General features: G+C 42.0%; 2 protein-coding genes across 7 annotated transcripts in view; both read right to left on the reverse strand.

The window, feature by feature from the left end:
• LOC109641716 (CD48 antigen) overlaps positions 1-4938 on the reverse strand; it is a 5903-nt gene extending 965 nt beyond the window's left edge. For 2 of the 6 annotated variants that reach the window (XM_020106246.2, XM_069518277.1), the window contains exons 1-5: positions 4778-4938; positions 2150-2309; positions 798-1109; positions 205-483; positions 13-111 (exon numbers count right to left, since the gene is read on the reverse strand). In XM_020106246.2, the coding sequence (XP_019961805.2) occupies positions 13-111; positions 205-483; positions 798-1109; positions 2150-2240 (781 nt within the window). In that variant the 5' untranslated portion in view covers positions 2241-2309; positions 4778-4938. Of the gene's footprint in view, positions 1-12; positions 124-204; positions 484-797; positions 1110-2149; positions 2310-4777 lie in introns of all 6 variants that reach the window. The other 4 variants (XM_020106245.2, XM_069518276.1, XM_069518274.1 and 1 more) reach the window with 2 other exon arrangements.
• Positions 4939-5810: 872 nt separating this feature from the next.
• Positions 5811-19999, reverse strand: LOC109645735 (uncharacterized). Its single transcript, XM_069519266.1, has 24 exons — positions 19841-19999; positions 19726-19761; positions 19366-19629; positions 18772-19062; positions 18171-18434; positions 17389-17631; positions 16651-16764; positions 16525-16540; positions 16352-16440; positions 16156-16212; positions 16022-16084; positions 14950-15018; positions 12584-13885; positions 12320-12433; positions 11982-12246; positions 9958-10025; positions 9843-9878; positions 9483-9746; positions 8889-9179; positions 8408-8671; positions 7313-7555; positions 6814-6996; positions 6638-6688; positions 5811-6034 (listed from the first exon to the last, which is right to left on the reverse strand). The coding sequence occupies exons 1-24, from the start codon at positions 19875-19877 to the stop codon at positions 5952-5954; spliced, it is 4707 nt and encodes a 1568-aa protein (XP_069375367.1). The 5' UTR covers positions 19878-19999; the 3' UTR covers positions 5811-5951.
• Between the last annotated feature and the right edge of the window lie 344 nt (positions 20000-20343).

The raw sequence follows: 20343 nt of genomic DNA on the forward strand, positions 1-20343 counted from the left end.
CGTGTGTCTCACCAGCTGGTCTCTGTTTGTAGAGACATACAAGGATAACGACCACGAGGCCAAAGATAAAGCAACTGCCTGCCACCGATCCCACCAACAAGATGAGGTTTTCTGCTGGAAGAACTTACATGTTATTTATATATAATATTAAAGTACTATTACCCCCCCCCCCTGAGGAATTCATCATCGATGGGCTACACTCACGTTTCTTCGTTTCTTTCTTCACGTTGTCGTCACACGTCACTGTTTCAGATGCAGATCGTTCACTGACATGGTTGAAGATGGTGCAGGTGACTTCGGTGTCCCCGTCCTGCCGCCTGATGGTGAACTGCAGCCTGGAGCCGCTTGTGGTCTGGTTCCTCACGGTCCAGTTGTAGGTGACTTTGCTGTCAGAGGCTGAAACGCACTCCAGTGAAACTGTGCAGGACTCGTTGGAAGGGAGCCAGGTGGAGTTGACTCGGAGGACGGGTGGAGTGAAGGGCTCTAATGTGCAGTGTGGAGAGAGCGAGAAATTACAGCAGTCACTTGGTGTGTGGAGGTCGTTGAGCTCTTCTCTGAACCTGAAGCTGTGATCACACAGTGGAATAAAACCAAATGCACCTAAAGCACAAAAACTCACCAACTGTACGAGCAACAAATAAACTGGTCAACATCTCCAGAGTGTTGAGTCCAATATATTAACATTTCCTTTGCTTGTGTGCTACTTGTAGTTTTCAGGTCAGTAAATACCAACGAATACATGAAAATATTAAATTGACACTTGTTAGGAAACAGAGTGAACAAAAAGGAAATCATACCGTGAACTTGTAGATGGATCAAGACTGATTCTCTTTGCCGATCGTTTACCATTGACATAAATTTGAAAGTACCAGAATCTTGAAGAGTCAGTTTGTTCACTGTTAAACTAAAGTTTCTGGGGTTCAACTCTACTCTGCCGCTAAACTTAGTATGTTTACTTATATCAACCAAATTCTTGTCTGTAATCAATAGATCATTAAATTTCCACTTTGCTGAGGCGACGACATCACCAGGTGACAAGCATGTTGAAAACTCCACGGTGTCTCCAACTTGTTTCTGGACGGTGAGGTCACAGCTGGAAGCCTCCACATCTGGAACACATCAGCGAATACCTGAGTGGAATCTGTCTGAAACGGCAGATTCTCATTTCAAAGACAAAATGGCTGAAACAGTAACTTCAGTGAAACTCGACACGACACCATGTGATATTCATGAATTCATTAGCGGTGATGAGACATTGAGACATGAAACGAGAACATATATATATATACAGATTATAATGATTTGTTTCCTTTGGTCCTTTGGTGTTGTGGTGTTCCCCCTCCCCCCCCCCAACATCATCGTCTTCATGACCAAAGCTTTGGTGACATCTTTCCACGAGAGGAGAAGAAACGACCAAAGACACTGACCACAGTGACGAACAGGAAAGATTGTTCTATTCACGGCTCTTCGTCTTCTGCTGCTGCTGCGTCTGTCACCCAGGAAATTCATGGTTTCACAGTTTCTGCCGTCACGCTGTGTGTTTGAGTCGAACGAGTATAACAGTGTGTACTTGCAGTATACGACACACATATTTAAAGTACTGGTGGCTTGTACATGTGCAGTGGTGAGTTTTCAATCTCAGAAATCTACTTCTGCAAAGGTCCACACCCCACTTGTTCCTTGTCTGAGCCGTTACTATAGAGACACTGTCCGTCCAACTGTGGTTTGTCACAGTCGAGTCGAACAGAATTATGAAGTCAAACGTGACAAATCCTCCAGAAATAGAAACGATGACACATCCCTGACTTGTGTCAAGTTTGTTTCCAGGAAGGTTCAACAGAAAAGTTGCACACAAGGAAAAAAATGAATGAAAATACAAATCTGTAAATAATCACAGAGTAAAACACCTCATGAAGTTCTAAAAACTCAAATTCATGTCGTCATGACTTTTTGTAAATGTTCTTTCGACACAGCCTCGATTATATTTCTTCCATTTGGACGCAGCTGTTCTCACGTCAGTGTCTTGCATTTGCAAACTCCCAGGAAGAAAAACACTGTAGAACTTCTTCATCAAAGACATTTCAAAGGCGATCCAGCAGCTTCTGCACCTTTATGCTCACACTGCTCGGAACAGGAAAACATAACGTACCATGGAAGCAAACCCCGAGAAGCAGCACGAGAAACAGCAGCTGGCTGTGTGTGAGGCAGCAGCTCAGGCGACGAAGACGACCACCAACCATCTCTGTGGGAAGAAGAACGACTTCTGTTTCCTCTTCTGGTCGATCGAACCATGCTGTGACGAGTCAGCACTAAAAAAAGAGACAGAGAGAGAGAGAGAGAGAGAGAGAGAGAGAGAGACAGGAAGGTTTTTATTCTTATCAGTGAAGAAGCAGAAGAAAGTGACCTGGCCTCACTCACTGTGAAAAACTAACAAGGTTCATTAGAAACAACTCAACTGGAAAGAATTGAAAGAGTTTGACAAAGTGGTGTCAGATATTTTGACCAGTGCCGTAAAAACACAGAGCTGGCAAAGCAAGCCTGGGGCTCCCAGCCGAGAGGGGGCCCGTCCAGAAGAGCTCATTACGTTAGTCCAACGTAAAGTCAGTGATCAGTTATAGAGACGTTCTATAGGAGACAACCCCCCCCCCACAAAACCAAAACAAACCAGACCCATCACACCTTCTGCCAGAAGCTTCGTCATGTCCAAGGTTTGGTTGAAGACTAGATATTTAAATTAAATGTGTTTAAGGGTTTGCACATATTCACTGTTCTTTATGTTTATGTACTTATTGTTTATATACTTATTGTTTATGTACTTATTGTTTATGTACTTATTGTTTATATACTTATTGTTTATATACTTATTGTTTATGTACTTATTGTTTATGTACTTATTGTTTATATACGCAGGAGGCTGGAACCCCCCCCCCCACGTTGTGGGGTGGTGGGGGGGGTTGCACCTTACCTGGAACACTGTTATTCATGTTCTCGGAGTTGAACGGTTTTGCATCATGTGTTTCTCGATCAAACTGGTGGTTGAAATTCATTGTCTCCTGAATGAACTCGTTTCAACTTGTTACTGCACGAGACGTGTTTTATGTTTTTATGTCTGTGAGCGACTTTGTAAAGCTGATTTTTGAAATGTGACTAAAGTTTATTATCATGTACAATGTGCAACACTCTCCTCTCGGCCGCAGCTCTTTCAATTTCAAACATTCTTCTAGTTACATTATTTTATTTTTTAAATATTTCCGTTGAGCCGGCTGACCATCCAGGAGCGTTTGCGTGTTTGCTGACTTTTATTTGGAAAGGAGAAGTGATGTGTTGACAGTAAAGTGATGCTGGACAGTGAGACACCAAAGAAACAGAACAAGAGACGACACGTTTAAGAGACGTGTGTGGAGCAATAACCCGAAGAGTTCAACAGTGTCACTGTGTTTATTTCACAGCAATATTTCTAACAATCAGGTTTCAAGTTGTCAATTTACATTTGTCTGTGATTAAAACACAACGAAGCAGAAGACAACACACAGACGTTGCATGATGTCAGAGCTGAGCAGGAAAAACCACCTCAACATTATCCAGTGATCATAAACGTGCATCACATGAAGCCACAGATGCAAACAGCCACTGAAGCAGTGAGCTGCCTCCTCCATCCACCCAGAGGAAAACTACAGAGCGCCATCAAGTGGCTGCAAATACAAAGTGAAAAGTGACTGATATAGAGAGAGAGAGTTAGGCATATATATATATATATATATATAAATATATGAACTATATATAAATATATGAAAAAACTGTTGAGTAAAGATCTCTTTAAAGCAACACTATGTAACTGTGACTGAAGAACAGCGCCCCCTGCAGCCACATGTGATGACTCACTCTTTTGGGCTCCGTGTCCCAGCGACTAACTAATTTTCATGTTGAGAAAAATCCCCCATGATCCTCTGCTTCCTGACCCAGAGGAGCTGCTGCTGTAACAAACTGTTCAGATTCTTCATGTTTTAAAGTTTCTGCTGAACATTGGAGATAAACTCTGGTCGTTAAGAACTGATCTCAGTTCAGTTTCACTCTTCCACTGATGGAGACTCTCAGTCACTTGTTCTCTCAGGAGATGAACCCACTCAGCAGAGAGAGAGAACAGACGCTCAGGGAGCGAAGGAGGAAACGTTCTCCACCTTCACTCATCAGACTCACTTTGATCAAACTGAGGTTTAAGGTAAAGAAAATTACATAATGTTGCTTCAACAACAGACGAGAAACAACTCTCTGTCTCGAGCCCCTTTTCACTTGTTAGACTGGTTTTAAAACCCACCAACATAATGATTACAGCAGCAAAACTATGTCCTCGTGCTGGAGGAAGCTCATTTGCAGCAGACAGTTGGTCAGACATCGAGCCGACTGATTTATTGGTTGGATAAAAATATGATCCTTTCACTGACGTGTTGCATCAGTGTTTATTTGCTGATCTGCACAGAAACTAAAACATTTATTTGAAAGAACAATGCAGAAAATATTCATTCAAGTTCTCTATATTTGATTGAATGAGTGTTTTATTGCTATTTATCGTAAAGTTTATGGTTAAAATTACATTTCTTCACCATCAGGATTTGATAAGATTATTGCAATAGATAATTCAAAGACAAGCTGCAGAGCGCCACCATGTGGCTGATGATGTAAACTTGCAGGTGTGAGAAAAGTATCATTCTTAGGTCACATCACACGGAGACAAAGGTTTAAATGAACGACTGAAGAGTTTCCACAATAAAACACAAACCTTCTTGTCTTCACTTGAAAGCCGGAGTCTTCGGTCAGAACAGAGAAAAATCCAGCAGCTGCAGAGACAAGCTGACAACTGCAGACTTGAGTAATTGGCTGATGAGACACTGGTGGGACCAACGACAAGAACTGCCACACACACAGGAAGTCAACGATACTTAGGGCCAGTGATTTTCAAAATGAAACAGGAAATGGGATTTCACAGTTTAATAAAGTAAAAGAAAGAACACATTCATTTGCGTATTTGAATTATAATCCGTTACTTTTAACAACAGTTCATCACAAACTACAACAAAAAGCAAAACTGTCTGCAGACGAGTGTATTCATGAAACTGAGAATTACGAGCAATGGGAATAATCCCAGATAACCACAGAGTGTATATAGAACATATCATTTCTGACATCGTCATCCATTGAGCCATTTGGGAACAACAACAACGACATATATATACGTACGAATGGAAAACATCACAGGTCGCATTCAAAGTTTGGTTGAAAAATATACAGAATAAGAATTTGAGCCGATCAATATGAGTTTTAAGTCTTTTAAGGGCCGATGTTGATACAGATATCAAGGAGTAAAAAACTATCATGAGTAAAAACTATCGTATAAATATATATATATATATATTAAAGAAATAAAGATAAATTGAAAGATAACAAATATTTACAGAATATATAGAATTGAGACAAAAACATGTTCAGTGTAAAATATAATCATAACTGCACATTGTTTATGGTGTAAAATAAAAGTGTTCATATCAGCCACTTGATATATTGAACTAGACACAAAAGCAAAGATCACAGCCTTTCTTTTTTCTTTGATATGAAATTCAATCCAGATGACGTCATTCTTCCCAATGAGCTGTTACCAGACTGTTGAGTGGAATATTTGAAGGATGAAAGTTGATTTTCATGTTCTCGTTTTCTCGAGGATGCACCATTCATAGTGGGCCTGAAACAAAATGACAGGAACTGCAAATTTCTAAAATACACACTTGATACTTCAACCCTACAACATTATCCAGGCTGTTTATAGTTTTACTAAAAGGATTTGAAATTTGAGACACCAGTTGAACTGCATACTTATCGTACAAGAACTATTTAGTAATGATATGATGGCGTCTTAGTTGAGGTTTGTTTCAAATGCAAATGAGCCACTAGCTTAAGAGCTAGTTGTTCATATTTGTACCTGTAGCTGAACATTGATCGGCATTAACGTAGTCAGGCGTCTCCTCTGGATCACCTCGGGTTCCTGTGAAGATCAAACAGAAAACCACTTGAAAAGGTTCCCAAGCACTGTTTTATTCATTGAGTTGATGTCGTTGCCACTCTAATGTCACTATCACAACCAGCCTCAGCAGCTTCAGGTGCTCCACACGTGTTCCACTGCAGCGTCCTTGTGTCCAGACATTTATGGACGCAGCAGTCCTCCAGAAAAGTGTTTTCACAGCACAAACCGATCCATGGTTCAGTTTGATCTGGAGACCACCTCGTTGGGTCTGACTACATTCTGGTGCATTGGTCTGGACCACAGACTGTATATAAAGGTCTGGACCGGGGTCTGAGGCACCTTCACACCTGTTATTTTGGTTCAGACTAAACTGAAAAGTCCAAATGTCTTTCTTTGGGACGACTGAAAGCATCACACCTCAGTGGAAAAGCTTCCCAGGAGAGTAGAGGCTGATTTAGCAGCAGATTAAATCTAGAGTTTTAAAATGACATGTTGGAAAATCACGTGTGTGCATTGATGTCAGGACATCGTGTTTGACTTTTCTGTACTCATCTGCCCGTCCACCTGAAATCAGAAGGTTTCTCATTTTGGACTTCTCTGCAGGAGGCTCATTTTATACAGTACCTTGCTCAGTGTCTTCAGAGCCTCTGATTGATTCATAGATGCAGTTGTCACCTACGAGTCAATCAAAAATCAAATCAACATCAAATGTCATTAGAAACTTTGTGACCAGGTTCTTATTCAAAGCACAAAACTGAGAAATGGCTGTGAAGGCATTCAGTATGAGAAGGAAGGCTGACCGTGGAGAAGAGACGAGTACACTGGCTCTTGGTTTTCATCCTGGTCGACAGTTTGCTCTGAGCTCTTTGACGTTCTGGACCAACACAACAGCAGCAGTGAGAGGAGGAGAATCAGTGTGATGCCACCAACCAGCCCGAGGATCAGAGGCAGAGGAAACGAAGAGCTCTCAGGCCTGGACGCTGCTAAAACACATCGTCTCTTTTATTTATGGGCTTTTGTTGTGTTTGTTATATTGACTGATGAATGTAAGAAGACATTTCTCTTTCACAAACCAAGATAACTAACAGGTGAACTCTTTCTGACTCAGCCATAAACTGACTGTAAATAAAGATGGACGACGCAGCTCCACTTCCTCCCGTTAAACAAAACTGAAGCCAAACTCTCCCAGGAACAAAAGCGATCGTCATGCTTTGACTAAACTCTCGGGGGCTCGTCGTGTCGTCCATCTTTATTTACAGTCTGTAGTCACAGTGCAGCTTGTGTTCTGATCGTACTCACGTCCCACTGACATCCAGCTCTGTGCTGACGTCCGTCCTGATCGTCCACATTTATAAAAACCTTCATGTGCCTGTGACGCCTCAGGGATGGTGAGCTCCTGTCTCCTATCGTTTTGGATGAGTTGATCATTTTTATAGAAAAGCACGTCAGAGGGATCATTTTCCGTCCTCGGCCTGCAGCCGAGAGTGACGGACGTCCCCTCAGCCACAGGATGGACGGGACTCTCCAGGATAATATCAGCAGCTGTGAGACAGTCAAAGAAGATGGAGTTTTATCAAGAGAACAGCTGTTGGACAAAGATCATCGTATCACACTGTTTGAAATCCTCTAGAATCAGCACACGCTGGTCATGACATCACAAATACCTGACATGACAAACGTTTTAATGCTTGGCTTGTGTGTGCACAATTTAAAAGTGTCCTAAATGTTCTAATGAGACTGAATTCTAGAATTCTACTGTTCTAATCCTGCCTGTTTGGAAGGTTCTGTTCTTTTGGTCTGTGTTGATGCTCCGGAGCCACTTCACAATTATTACTTGTCATTAGTGAGTCGTCCTCAAACACAATATTCTGTCTCTTTTTATTTACAGTCTCTGCTGCAGTTAGAAAACTCTGTGTTCATCCTACCTGGTTTATCTGCAATAAGGACTTTATGCTCAATGTTTGTCATTAAATGAAACTGAATTCACTTCATTTCACTTCACGTGTGTTTGATATGTAAATTGGAAAGATTTACATAATAGGTGTGACTCTTTGTTTTTTCTATTCCAAAGTGTCTCAATCTTCAAATTGCTCAAGAGGAAGTGATTCTATGTTGCAAATATAACGGACATTAGCGTGAATGTCAGTCGGATACTGTGAAATCAAATGTTTTATTAATATTCCACGTGTCACAAATTCCACACTGCACTTCCTCGGGCCCTTAACAATACGAATGGTGTGACGATGATGAGATGCAGGGTTCTCCAGATACGTGAGCCACAGACACACAGAGATTTCTGGAATTATTAGCTGGAGAGATTGAATAGACGTAGAGTAACTGCACAGAACGTTGAGTCAATTACAAGAAACAAGACAAACATGGATTCAAACTCACAGACGACAGTAATGTTGACTGCATTGCTGAACTGTCCTGATCCAGACCCACACCAGAACACTGCAGAGCCGTTTAGATTATAAACTGTGCACATTGATCCAGTCCCTGTTCTCCTGACAGGACAGGGTAACAAGTGAATTATTTCATCAAAGTAGAAGAATCTGAATTCAGTTGAGTTTCCTTCACAGCTCAGAGACACAGGTTCGGAACTGAAGTGTTGCACTCTGTCAGGATTCACTGTGAGAGATGGTGCTGAATGAAGATCTGGAAAACCAAACAGAATAGATGTTCACAGCTCGAGAGATAAAGAGCAGTGCACAATAATTCTGTTCAAACGTAGAAATGAAAGCATCAGAGAGGGTGATGCAAACCCTGCACTGAACATAGAGATGATATTTAAAGACACATGACAGCTCCCTGACAGTGAAGCCAGAGTGTCACAATCGCCCCCTAGTGGAAACAGAATAAAAAGCAGACTGACCTCTGGACCAGACAAACTTAGGGTCACTGCTCAACGACTGATAGACTGGGTCTCCTCTTTCAGCCCTGCAGAAGTATCCTGTGTATGTCTGATCGTAAACGATGATGGTTCCATTGGTGCTTCCAGGTAGAAACTTATAATCGTAGGACCATTTTTCTGGTCCTGTGTAAACGAACTTGAACCAGAGGAACCTCCAACCTGCAGATGGATATTTGAAGCTGCAGCTCAGAGTTACTGAGGCTCCAGGACCCGGCCATGATGTAGTCACAGTAAGATCTGGTCTGGGTTTCTCTGCAGGAAAGTAATTTTCACAGAATGAAAACATGATTTCTTGTTGCTTGTATCCCAGTTTCTCTGTCTTTAAATATCTGACACAACTGTGAAGGAGCATTTACAGAGTATTTTCCTCCAGTGGGTTATTAAGGAGTTTTGTAAAAGAAAAAAATCATTTATTTCTTTTGAAGCTTTTTTATCATTATGTGTGTTTAGACAGAATTAGTAGAGCTGGACAAAGTCTTAAAGTACAAATGAAGATATTACTACAATATCCATTATATCAGTGCATTAGTGTTACCAGTGAGCTGTGTCACTTACCTGATACAGTTAGAGAGAGCTCATTACTCTTCTTCTCAATCTCAGACTGTCTTCGTACACCAGCGCACTGAAATTTACCACTGTCGTCTGTAGTTAGTTGTATTTTGTAGCTTCTCATTCTGCTGTATGGGACAATTTCATGTCCATCCTTTAAGAGTCTGTAAAACCAGTCTGTGTGTTGTCCACCCCTCATGTCACATGTAAAGGTAACAGACTCTCTGGCGAATAGAGGGGACCACTGTGGCTCAATGGTCAACACAGCGTCTAGAAGCCACAACAAGGACAGAGGACGTGTGAGTGATTTCAATGAAAGATTCATCTTGAATGAATAAAACAAAGAGAGGAAGAATGTAAAATCACCTTCAGCATGTCCACAGCAGAGGAATGTGTTCAGCACTGAAGTGAAATTTGAAAATGATCAAACCTTGACAGAAAAGATCCAAAACACAGTAAAAAAAACTGAGTGAGTACTCACAGAACAACCGAAGCACACAGAGCAAAGTCCGTCCCATCCTCACTGCTCTGCTCTGTGCAGAGACGAAGCTTCACGGTGCAGAGGAGACACCGACGACTGGAGACAGACACAACGGACACTTCACATCAATGCTGCTGAGTGTTTCTCAATCTTCCTCTTCTCAGTTCAGCTCGTCTACACTTCCTTCTTTTCACACAAGTAAGACAGGATGTAACGTGGTCTTTACTAAGTATTCATACCTTCAGGAATACAGTTACCAGTATTCTGATTTGAACGGTCCAGTGAGAGAAGACCTGACTGCATCTGTCCTGATAGAGATGATATACTGAATACTGCTTAGGGCTCAAAGGACTGGTTCAGTGAGCAACAGTGTACTTGGTGTACCTAGTAATAATATTCATGAGGCAACTCAGGACTATGAGCGAGGAGTAACTTCTAAACTAGGTACCAGTGAGACTACAGAACCTTTTCCATTGAGTGAAAGTTTAGAGTGTAAGTGGGCGCCTTTAATTATACATTGATATTGTTAAGATAACGATTAGTGATAAATGAAGGAGACAGGAGTGTGTGTGTGTGTGTGTGTGTGTGTGTGTGTGTGTGTGTGTGTGGAGGTAGCGACAGCTTTCATTGAAGTCAGAAGATAATTAATCCATTAATTGAGTCTTTTCAGGAACCTTCCTCTAACTCTAGATGCTCTGAATGATCATTGCTGCTTAAAATGCAAACTTTTAAATATATCTGGGAAAGTGACCATATGATGAAATTCTGACTTCTGCTTTCGTCACAGCAACAAAAATGTTTTGAAATAAAAAAATAAGACGCAACGTCGTCAACAAACTGAGGACGATGGTGGTTGAAGTGTATTTCACAGTTTCAGACACTGAACAAAGTTTGTAAGATGACAAACAAACACATTTGAACAAGCTTCACACTGAAGGCTGCAACCAAACATGTTTTACACACACATGGAAAAAGAGGTTAAACCTGTGTTTGGATTTAATGATGTTCAAGTATATGTTTTTCTATGAAATACAGTTGAATTGAGGAAGAACAAAACTGTCTTAATGTCCTAAATTAACCATGTTTATGGGTCAGTTACATCATGAGCCAACACAGTGAACAACACAGATGAACTTGAACCTGATAAAAGGTGCAGAATTCAGCTGAAATCACTTTTGTGATTTGTGGATCAATATTTGAGATACTTTCCATTTGACTCATTTTCAAGCTGGACGTATATTTGCTCAATATCTGCTCAGCTAAGTTCTCAGTAAAGATATAAATAGGTGGATGAGGTTTGACTTCCCCTCAATGACAGATTCCCAATAAATGACCGGACTAATAGGTGAGGGCTTTATTTGACATACATTCATCATAGATCATTTACTTTGTTAGAACATGTGCAGAAAAAACTACATTTACACATTCAAATGGTTTTAAATACTTTTAAAGCAGCAGTAAAAATACTGCAGAAGACAGGAAGAGATAAAAACCTTGGTTCAGGTTTAGAGATACTCAGAATGTGGCGGTCAACACTTCCTCTTCACACGTACAGAGATGTGCTAATGTGATGGACCAACTTAGATGACGGGGACGCTGCAGATAAGTTATTCACAGGCTGCTCAGAACTCAGAAGGAAAAAAACACGTTACAACATAATGTACAAATCTATTTCACAAGCGGTACAGCTTCATATTGGGAGTACTCCACCTTAAACGTTGCACCATTCAATGTTGTGTTAAATTCAATAAATGTGTCGGAAAAATATTTTATATTATTATAATTCAGAACGGAATATTTACGTATGTTATAATTTGGGACAATGTTAGTTTTCACTGCGCTGTCCAAGTCAGAGAATGGTTCAATATGAATCAGAATATCATTACAGTAACCTATACTTACCGCCATACTCTCCCTTCCTCAATGCAACAGAGGAGTTTTTGTCCACTTGGAGATGGAAGGTGTATGAGCGTCAGTTCATACACCTTCCATCTTAAATAGGGAAGGGTTGCAAAGCCAGATGCCAACGGGTGATCCGTGCGTTGGCATCTTTCATGCGGTGGAGCCACTGCAGCGGAGCATGATCCGAACAGAGGGTGAATGAGCGTCCCAGGAGGTAATAGCGCAGAGTGTCCACACCCCCTACCATCCGGGCCGAAACGGACACCTTTCTAGTCAGGTCGGTCAGCGGACTGGTCAGGTCCACAAACGCAGGGATAAACCGCCCGCAGTAACCTGCCAGCACCACAAACCGCCTCACTTCCTTTTTGGACTTGGGCTGCGGACAGGCTGCAATAGCAGCAGTTTTGTCCACCTGAGGGCGCAACTGCCCACCACCCATGCGGTACCCCAGATACTGTACCTCCCTCCACATGCTCCGCCCAGGTGTCACTGTGGATGATGACGTCATCCAGGTAGGCGGCAGCATATACAGCATGCGGCAGCAGCACCTGGTCCATGAGTTGTTGAAAATTGGCTGGGGCCCCAAACAACCCGAATGGAATAGTGACAAATTGGTACAAACCGTACGGAGTGGAGAAGGCCGTTTTTTCCTAAGACCCTGGAGAAAGGGGAATCTGCCAGTAGCCTTTGGTTAAATCCAGAGTGGTGAAAAAACGTGCAGTGCCTAGTCGATCCAGGAGCTCGTTGACCCGGGGCATTGGGTACGCATCAAAACGTGAAACATCATTCACCTTGCGATAGTCCACGCAGAACCGTGTAGCCCCATCCTTCTTTGCCACCAGAACGATGGGGCTACACCGTGCGCTGTTGGACTCTTCTATCATCCCCATCTCGGGCATAGCTGCCAATTCTTTCTGAAACACTTTTCTTTTATGTTCAGGAAGCCGAAAGGGCCGTAAACGTATGGATGCCCCGGGGAAAGTCTCAACATGATGTTGTATGAGTGTGGTGCGACCTGGCAGGGGGGAGAACACATCGGCAAACTGATGCTGCAACGTGGCGATAGCCGCTCTCTGGGTCGAGGAAAGATGGTTATCACAAGGGAGTGAGGCTGGATTGATCGATTTTGGCACCTCCGGCCCCAACTCATCTCTCTCGTTTATGTGTGACACCAGAGAAACGGACTCAGCCTCTCTCCATGCTTTGAGGAGGTTAAGGTGGTACAATTGTGTGGCTCCACTCCTGTCAGACCGCGCCACCTCATAATCGACCTCCCCCACTCGCCGTGTGACCACAAAGGGTCCTTGCCACTTGGTGAGTAATTTTGAGCTCGACGAGGGAAGCAATACAAGTACTTTCTCTCCCGGTGTGAATCGTCTCAGCCGGGCTCCCCTGTTGTACAGGTGATGCTGACGTGCCTGGGCCTGGAGCATATTCATACGTGATAGCTGCCCCAGTGTGTGGAGTTTTGCTCGCAGGTCCAAGACGTACTGAATCTTGTTCTTACTGGGGCTTGGACCTTCCTCCCAGTTTTCCTTAAGGTCCGGTACACCCCGTGGTTTTCTACCAAATAATAGTTGAAAGGGAGAAAATCCTTTTGAGGCCTGGGGTACCTCCCACACTGCAAACGACAGGGGGTCTCGCCATTTATCCCAATTACTGTCATCTTCGTGAATGAACTTACGGATCATGGTTTTTAATGTCTTGTTCAGCCTCTTGACCAGCCCATCAGTCTGTGGGTGGTAGACGCTGGTCCGAATAGACTTAATGCCCAGTAATCCGTACAGTTCCCTTAGTGTTCGTGACATGAACGACGTGCCTTGGTCAGTCAGGATCTCTTTCGGGATCCCAACTCCGAAGATGACCTGAAACAGTGCCTGTGCCACGCTTTCTGCCGAGACAGTGCGCAGCGGCACTGGTTCGGGATATCGTGTTGCACAATCCACCAGGACTGGCACAAAGCGATATCCTCGTGCGCTCTGGTGAAATGGCCCGATGAGGTCCATGCCAATGTGTTCAAATGGAACTTCCATCAATGGTTATCCGGTTTTGTGTCTTATCTACCCCCATGTGACCAGCCATTGGGCTAGAATGAGCTGCCTGGAAAAACAGGCGGCTCCGACATGGAAAAAGAAGTCAAGGTTAAACCTGTGTTTGGATTTAATGATGTTCAAGTATATGTTTTTCTATGAAATACAATTGAATTGAGGAAGAACAAAACTGTCTTAATGTCCTAAATTAACCATGTTTATGGGTCAGTTACATCTTGAGCCAACACAGTGAACAACACAGATGAACTTGAACCTGATAAAAGGTGCAGAATTCAGCTGAAATCACTTTTGTGATTTGTGGATCAATATTTGAGATACTTTCCATTTGACTCATTTTCAAGCTGGACGTATATTTGCTCAATATCTGCTCAGCTAAGTTCTCAGTAAAGATATAAATAGGTGGATGAGGTTTGACTTCCCCTCAATGACAGATTCCCAATAAATGACCGGACTAATAGGTGAGGGCTTTATTTGACATACATTCATCATAGATCATTTACTTTGTTAGAACATGTGCAGAAAAAACTACATTTACACATTCAAATGGTTTTAAATACTTTTAAAGCAGCAGTAAAAATACTGCAGAAGACAGGAAGAGATAAAAACCTTGGTTCAGTTTTAGAGATACTCAGAATGTGGCGGTCAACACTTCCTCTTCACACGTACAGAGATGTGCTAATGTGATGGACCAACTTAGATGACGGGGACGCTGCAGATAAGTTATTCACAGTGTGTGTGTGTGTGTGTGTGTGTGTGTGTGTGTGTGTGTGTGTGTGTGTGTGGAAGATGAAGCATCCTGGGAGACTGAGTTCTGGGAGCTCTGCTTTGTCTCCAGAACATAGACGACATGTGACCCAACCATTGTTCACAAATACCAGGTCCCAACATCCGTGTACTCGTGGTTTGGACATATATGAAGAGACATGACGCTCAGGAGCAAATGTACATGAGGAGAAACATTCAAAATAATGACGTGCATGTCAAATAAACCATCACAGTGACTCATCCTAATACGAACATTACAGCATCGCTACATTTCAGCCATGAGACGTCGAAGGTTTCACTTCAGAATAAATAGTTTCATCAGTCACTGCTGCCGTCGATTCTCCTGTGAATGGAGAGAGCGTTCAATTGAGGTTCTCCAGCTCAGTTTATACTGTGAACGTGTATAAAAGTGATTTATACACTTTTCTTTTGTTATATATACAAGAAATATATTTACACATTAATACTTATTGATACAGAAAGTATCTTCACAGTGCAGTAACTTTGGAGTTATTGATTTTAACAGTAGGTACTGAAAGTAATGATACTGAATAAGAGAAAAATATGGAGGGAGGGAGAGAGAGAGAGATAAATAGATAGACAGATAGATAGATAGATAGATAGACAGACAGATAGATAGATAGACAGATAGATAGATAGACAGATAGATAGACAGACAGATAGATAGATAGACAGATAGATAGATAGACAGATAGATAGATAGATAGATAGATAGATAGACAGATAGATAGATAGACAGATAGATAGATAGATAGATAGATAGATAGATAGATAGATAGATAGATATATAGATAGATAGACAGATAGATAGACAGACAGATAGATAGACAGATAGATAGATAGATAGATAGATAGATAGATAGACAGACAGACAGATAGATAGATAGATAGATAGATAGATAGACAGACAGACAGATAGATAGATAGATAGATAGATAGATAGATAGATAGATAGATAGATAGATAGATAGATAGATAGATAGATAGACAGACAGACAGATAGACAGACAGATAGATAGATAGATAGATAGATAGATAGATAGATAGATAGATAGATATATAGATAGATAGACAGACAGACAGACAGACAGATAGATAGACAGACAGATAGATAGATAGATAGATAGATAGATAGACAGATAGATAGATAGATAGATAGATAGATAGATAGACAGACAGACAGACAGACAGACAGATAGATAGATAGATAGATAGATAGATAGACAGACAGACAGACAGACAGACAGACAGACAGACAGACAGACAGATAGATAGATAGATAGATAGACAGACAGATAGATAGATAGATACACAATCAAACTTACCTGCAGCTGATCTTATCCTCACGTCAGAGTAAACACAACTCTCCTCTGGTTTGTTCTTCTCTCCTGAGACAGATCAGATAAAACAATGAAAAATATGCTTCATCTCTGTTTTTCTTCCCCCAGTAAGAACTCACCGTTTCCATCAAGCTTCTCAAGCTCTATGAGTGAATATATGCCATCCCTGGGTTCATCTGAAACGTAGATATTATAATGTCATTAAATCATCCAGTCTGCTCAGATCCTCTGTAGTGTTTGTTGGCTCCCGTGTTAAACAGAAGCTGACACTAGAGTTCACAATAAATCATGAAATGAATCAGGATCAAGGCCGACCGTGGACAAGAGACGCGTAATTGTTGCCTTGAGTTTCATCCTGGTCGATCATGTGGTGTGCAGCAGCGCTCTGATTGGTCCTCTGAGACCTGGCCGATAGGTTGGAATAGATTTAATGAGGAACATGTGAAGTTCTGTTGTTGGGCTCAAAATAAGAGAAGTGTTGCACTGACCTGATGGAGGAGGAATCTGCACAGGAGACATTTGATATTAGTGATTGCAGGTGGTTCTATCGTTGCTGCTGCTCGTGTGATATGATCAGAACAGTGCAAGAAATTCTCAGGAGGGAAACGTCTCACCTTTTGACTTTCTGACACAGAACAACAGCAGCAGGAGAAGAAGGAGAAAGATGCCACCAACCAGCCCGAGGATCAGAGGCAGAGGAAACGAAGAGCTCTCAGGCCTGGACGCTGCTAAAACACATCATCTCTTTTATTTATGGGCTTTTGTTGTGTTTGTTATATTAACTGATGAATGTAAGAAGACATTTCTCTTTCACAAACCAAGATAACTAACAGGTGAACTCTTTCTGACTCAGCCATGAACTGACTGTAAATAAAGATGGACGACGCAGCTCCACTTCCTCCCGTTAAACAAAACTGAAGCCAAACTCTCCCAGGTACAAAAGCTGTCATCATCTGGAGCAAGAGTCTGTGTCGTGGAGATCAGGGGACGGAGCCCAGGAATCAAGGTCCCGCCCATACACTCGGTGGGCCAATCACGAGTCAGCGTCAGCTGTCAATCAGGACGCTTCGACCCATTTTATAGCATCAAATAACGAAGTAAATGCAAAAGTATCAGACCAATAAACACATCAGTGTCATAAGAACCACCTACGATGAAACCTATTCTGGGTTTTTAGCTCGAAATACGTCCCATCCGCTAACATAGAGGAGGCGGGGTCGACGACCTTTACTGCAGTCAGACACCAGGGGGCGATCGTCATGCTTTGACTAAACTCTCGGGGGCTCGTCGTGTCGTCCGTCTTTATTTACAGTCTGTAGTCACAGTGCAGCTTGTGTTCTGATCGTACTCACGTCCCACTGACATCCAGCTCTGTGCTGACGTCCGTCCTGATCGTCCACATTTATAAAAACCTTCATGTGCCTGTGACGCCTCAGGGATGGTGAGCTCCTGTCTCCTATCGTTTTGGATGAGTTGGTCATTTTTATAGAAAAGCACGTCAGAGGGATCATTTTCCGTCCTCGGCCTGCAGCCGAGAGTGACGGACGTCCCCTCAGCCACAGGATGGACGGGACTCTCCAGGATAATATCAGCAGCTGTGAGACAGTCAAAGAAGATGGAGTTTCATCAAGAGAACAGCTGTTGGACAAAGATCATCGTATCACACTGTTTGAAATCCTCTAGAATCAGCACACGCTGGTCATGACATCACAAATACCTGACATGACAAACGTTTTAATGCTTGGCTTGTGTGTGCACAATTTAAAAGTGTCCTAAATGTTCTAATGAGACTGAATTCTAGAATTCTACTGTTCTAATCCTGCCTGTTTGGAAGGTTCTGTTCTTTTGGTCTGTGTTGATGCTCCGGAGCCACTTCACAATTATTACTTGTCATTAGTGAGTCGTCCTCAAACACAATATTCTGTCTCTTTTTATTTACAGTCTCTGCTGCAGTTAGAAAACTCTGTGTTCATCCTACCTGGTTTATCTGCAATAAGGACTTTATGCTACTATGACGGACATTAGTGTGAATTCAGTCGGATACTGTGAAATCAAATGAGAGATTGAATAGACGTAACTGCACAGAACGTTGATTCAATTACAAGAAACAAGACAAACATGGATTCAAACTCACAGACGACAGTAATGTTGACTGTACTGCTGAACTGTCCTGATCCAGACCCACACCAGTACACTTTAGAGCCCCACAGATTATAAACTGTGCACATTGATCCATTCCCTGTTCTACTGACAGGACAGAGAAGCTGGTGAATTCCATTATTAAAGTAGAAGAATCTGAATTCAGTTGAGTTTCCTTCACAGCTCAGAGACACAGGTTCGGATCTGAAGTGTTGCACTCTGTCAGGATTCACTGTGAGAGATGGTGCTGAATGAAGATCTGGAAAACCAAACAGAATAGATGTTCACAGCTCGAGAGATAAAGAGCAGTGCACAATAATTCTGTTCAAACGTAGAAATGAAAAGCATCAGAGAGGGTGAGGCAAACCCTGCACTGAACATAGAGATGATATTTAAAGACACATGACAGCTCCCTGACAGTGAAGCCAAAGTGTCTCAATCGCCCCCTAGTGGCTTGCTGAAGTATAGCTCATGATCCCCCCACCTAAAATAAAATCTATTTTTTAATTGAAGTCTCTCCTGATTGAAGAAATGTTGGTCAGAGACAAACTGAATGAATGAAGGTGAAGAGGAAACAGAATAAAAAGCAGACTGACCTCTGGACCAGACAAACTTAGGGTCACTGCTCAACGAGTGATAGACTGGGTCTCCTCTTTTAGCACTGCAGAAGTATGCTGTGTGTGTCTGATCGTAAACGATGATGGTTCCATTGGTGCTTCCAGGTAGAAACTTATAATCGTAGGACCATTTTTCTGGTCCTGTGTAAACAGTCTTGAACCAGAGGAACCTCCAACCTGCAGATGGATATTTGAAGCTGCAGCTCAGAGTTACTGAGGCTCCAGGACTCGGCCATGATGTAGTCACAGTAAGATCTGGTCTGGGTTTCTCTGCAGGAAAGTAATTTTCACAGAATGAAAACATGATTTCTTGTTGCTTGTATCCCAGTTTCTCTGTCTTTAAATATCTGACACAACTGTGAAGGAGCATTTACAGAGTATTTTCCTCCAGTGGGTTATTAAGGAGTTTTGTAAAAGATAAAAATCATTTATTTCTTTTGAAGCTTTTTTATCATTATGTGTGTTTAGGCAGAATTAGTAGAGCTGGACAAAGTCTTAAAGTACAAATGAAGATATTACTACAATATCCATTATATCAGTGCATTAGTGTTACCAGTGAGCTGTGTCACTTACCTGATACAGTTAGAGAGGGCTCATTACTCTTCTTCTCAATCTCAGACTGTGGTCGTTGACCAGCACACTGATATTTACCACTGTCGGCTGTAGTTAGTTTTATTTTCCAGCTTCTCATTATGCTGTATCGGACAAATTCATGTCCATCCTTTAAGAGTCTGTAAAACCAGTCTGTGTGTTGTCCATCCCTCATGTCACATGTAAAGGTAACAGACTCTCCGGCGAATAGAGGGGACCACTGTGGCTCAATGGTCAACACAGCGTCTAGAAGCCACAACAAGGACAGAGGACGTGTGAGTGATTTCAATGAAAGATTCATCTTGAATGAATAAAACAAAGAGAGGAAGAATGTAAAATCACCTTCAGCATGTCCACAGCGGAGGAATATGTTCAGCACTGAAGTGAAATTTGAAAATGATCAAACCTTGACAGAAAAGATCCAAAACACAGTAAAAAAAACTGAGTGAGTACTCACAGAACAACCGAAGCACACAGAGCAAAGTCCGTCCCATCCTCACTGCTCTGCTCTGTGCAGAGACGAAGCTTCACGGTGCAGAGGAGACACCGACGACTGGAGACAGACACAACGGACACTTCACATCAATGCTGCTGAGTGTTTCTCAATCTTCCTCTTCTCAGTTCAGCTCGTCTACACTTCCTTCTTTTCACCCAAGTAAGACAGGATGTAACGTGGTCTTTACTAAGTATTCATACATTCAGGAATACAGTTACCAGTATTCTGATAAATATATTTTTGTTGGCCCGGATCTTTACATTACTAAAATTAACAAAACACATAATCTTGCAATGTTGAAGGAAGTGAAAAAGAATTCTTGGATCGACACCAAAATGAAATGTACTTTTATTCTGACACGTACCACACCGTTCCACCGAGTTTAATGGTGATCCTCTGTCTGGTAGTTTCTGCTAACAAACAAGTAAAGCAGATGAAAACCTTGTTGGCGAAAGGATCTGAAA

The sequence above is a fragment of the Paralichthys olivaceus genome, chromosome 22, assembly GCF_024713975.1.
Source record: "Paralichthys olivaceus isolate ysfri-2021 chromosome 22, ASM2471397v2, whole genome shotgun sequence".
NCBI classification, from domain to species: Eukaryota; Metazoa; Chordata; class Actinopteri; order Pleuronectiformes; family Paralichthyidae; genus Paralichthys; species Paralichthys olivaceus.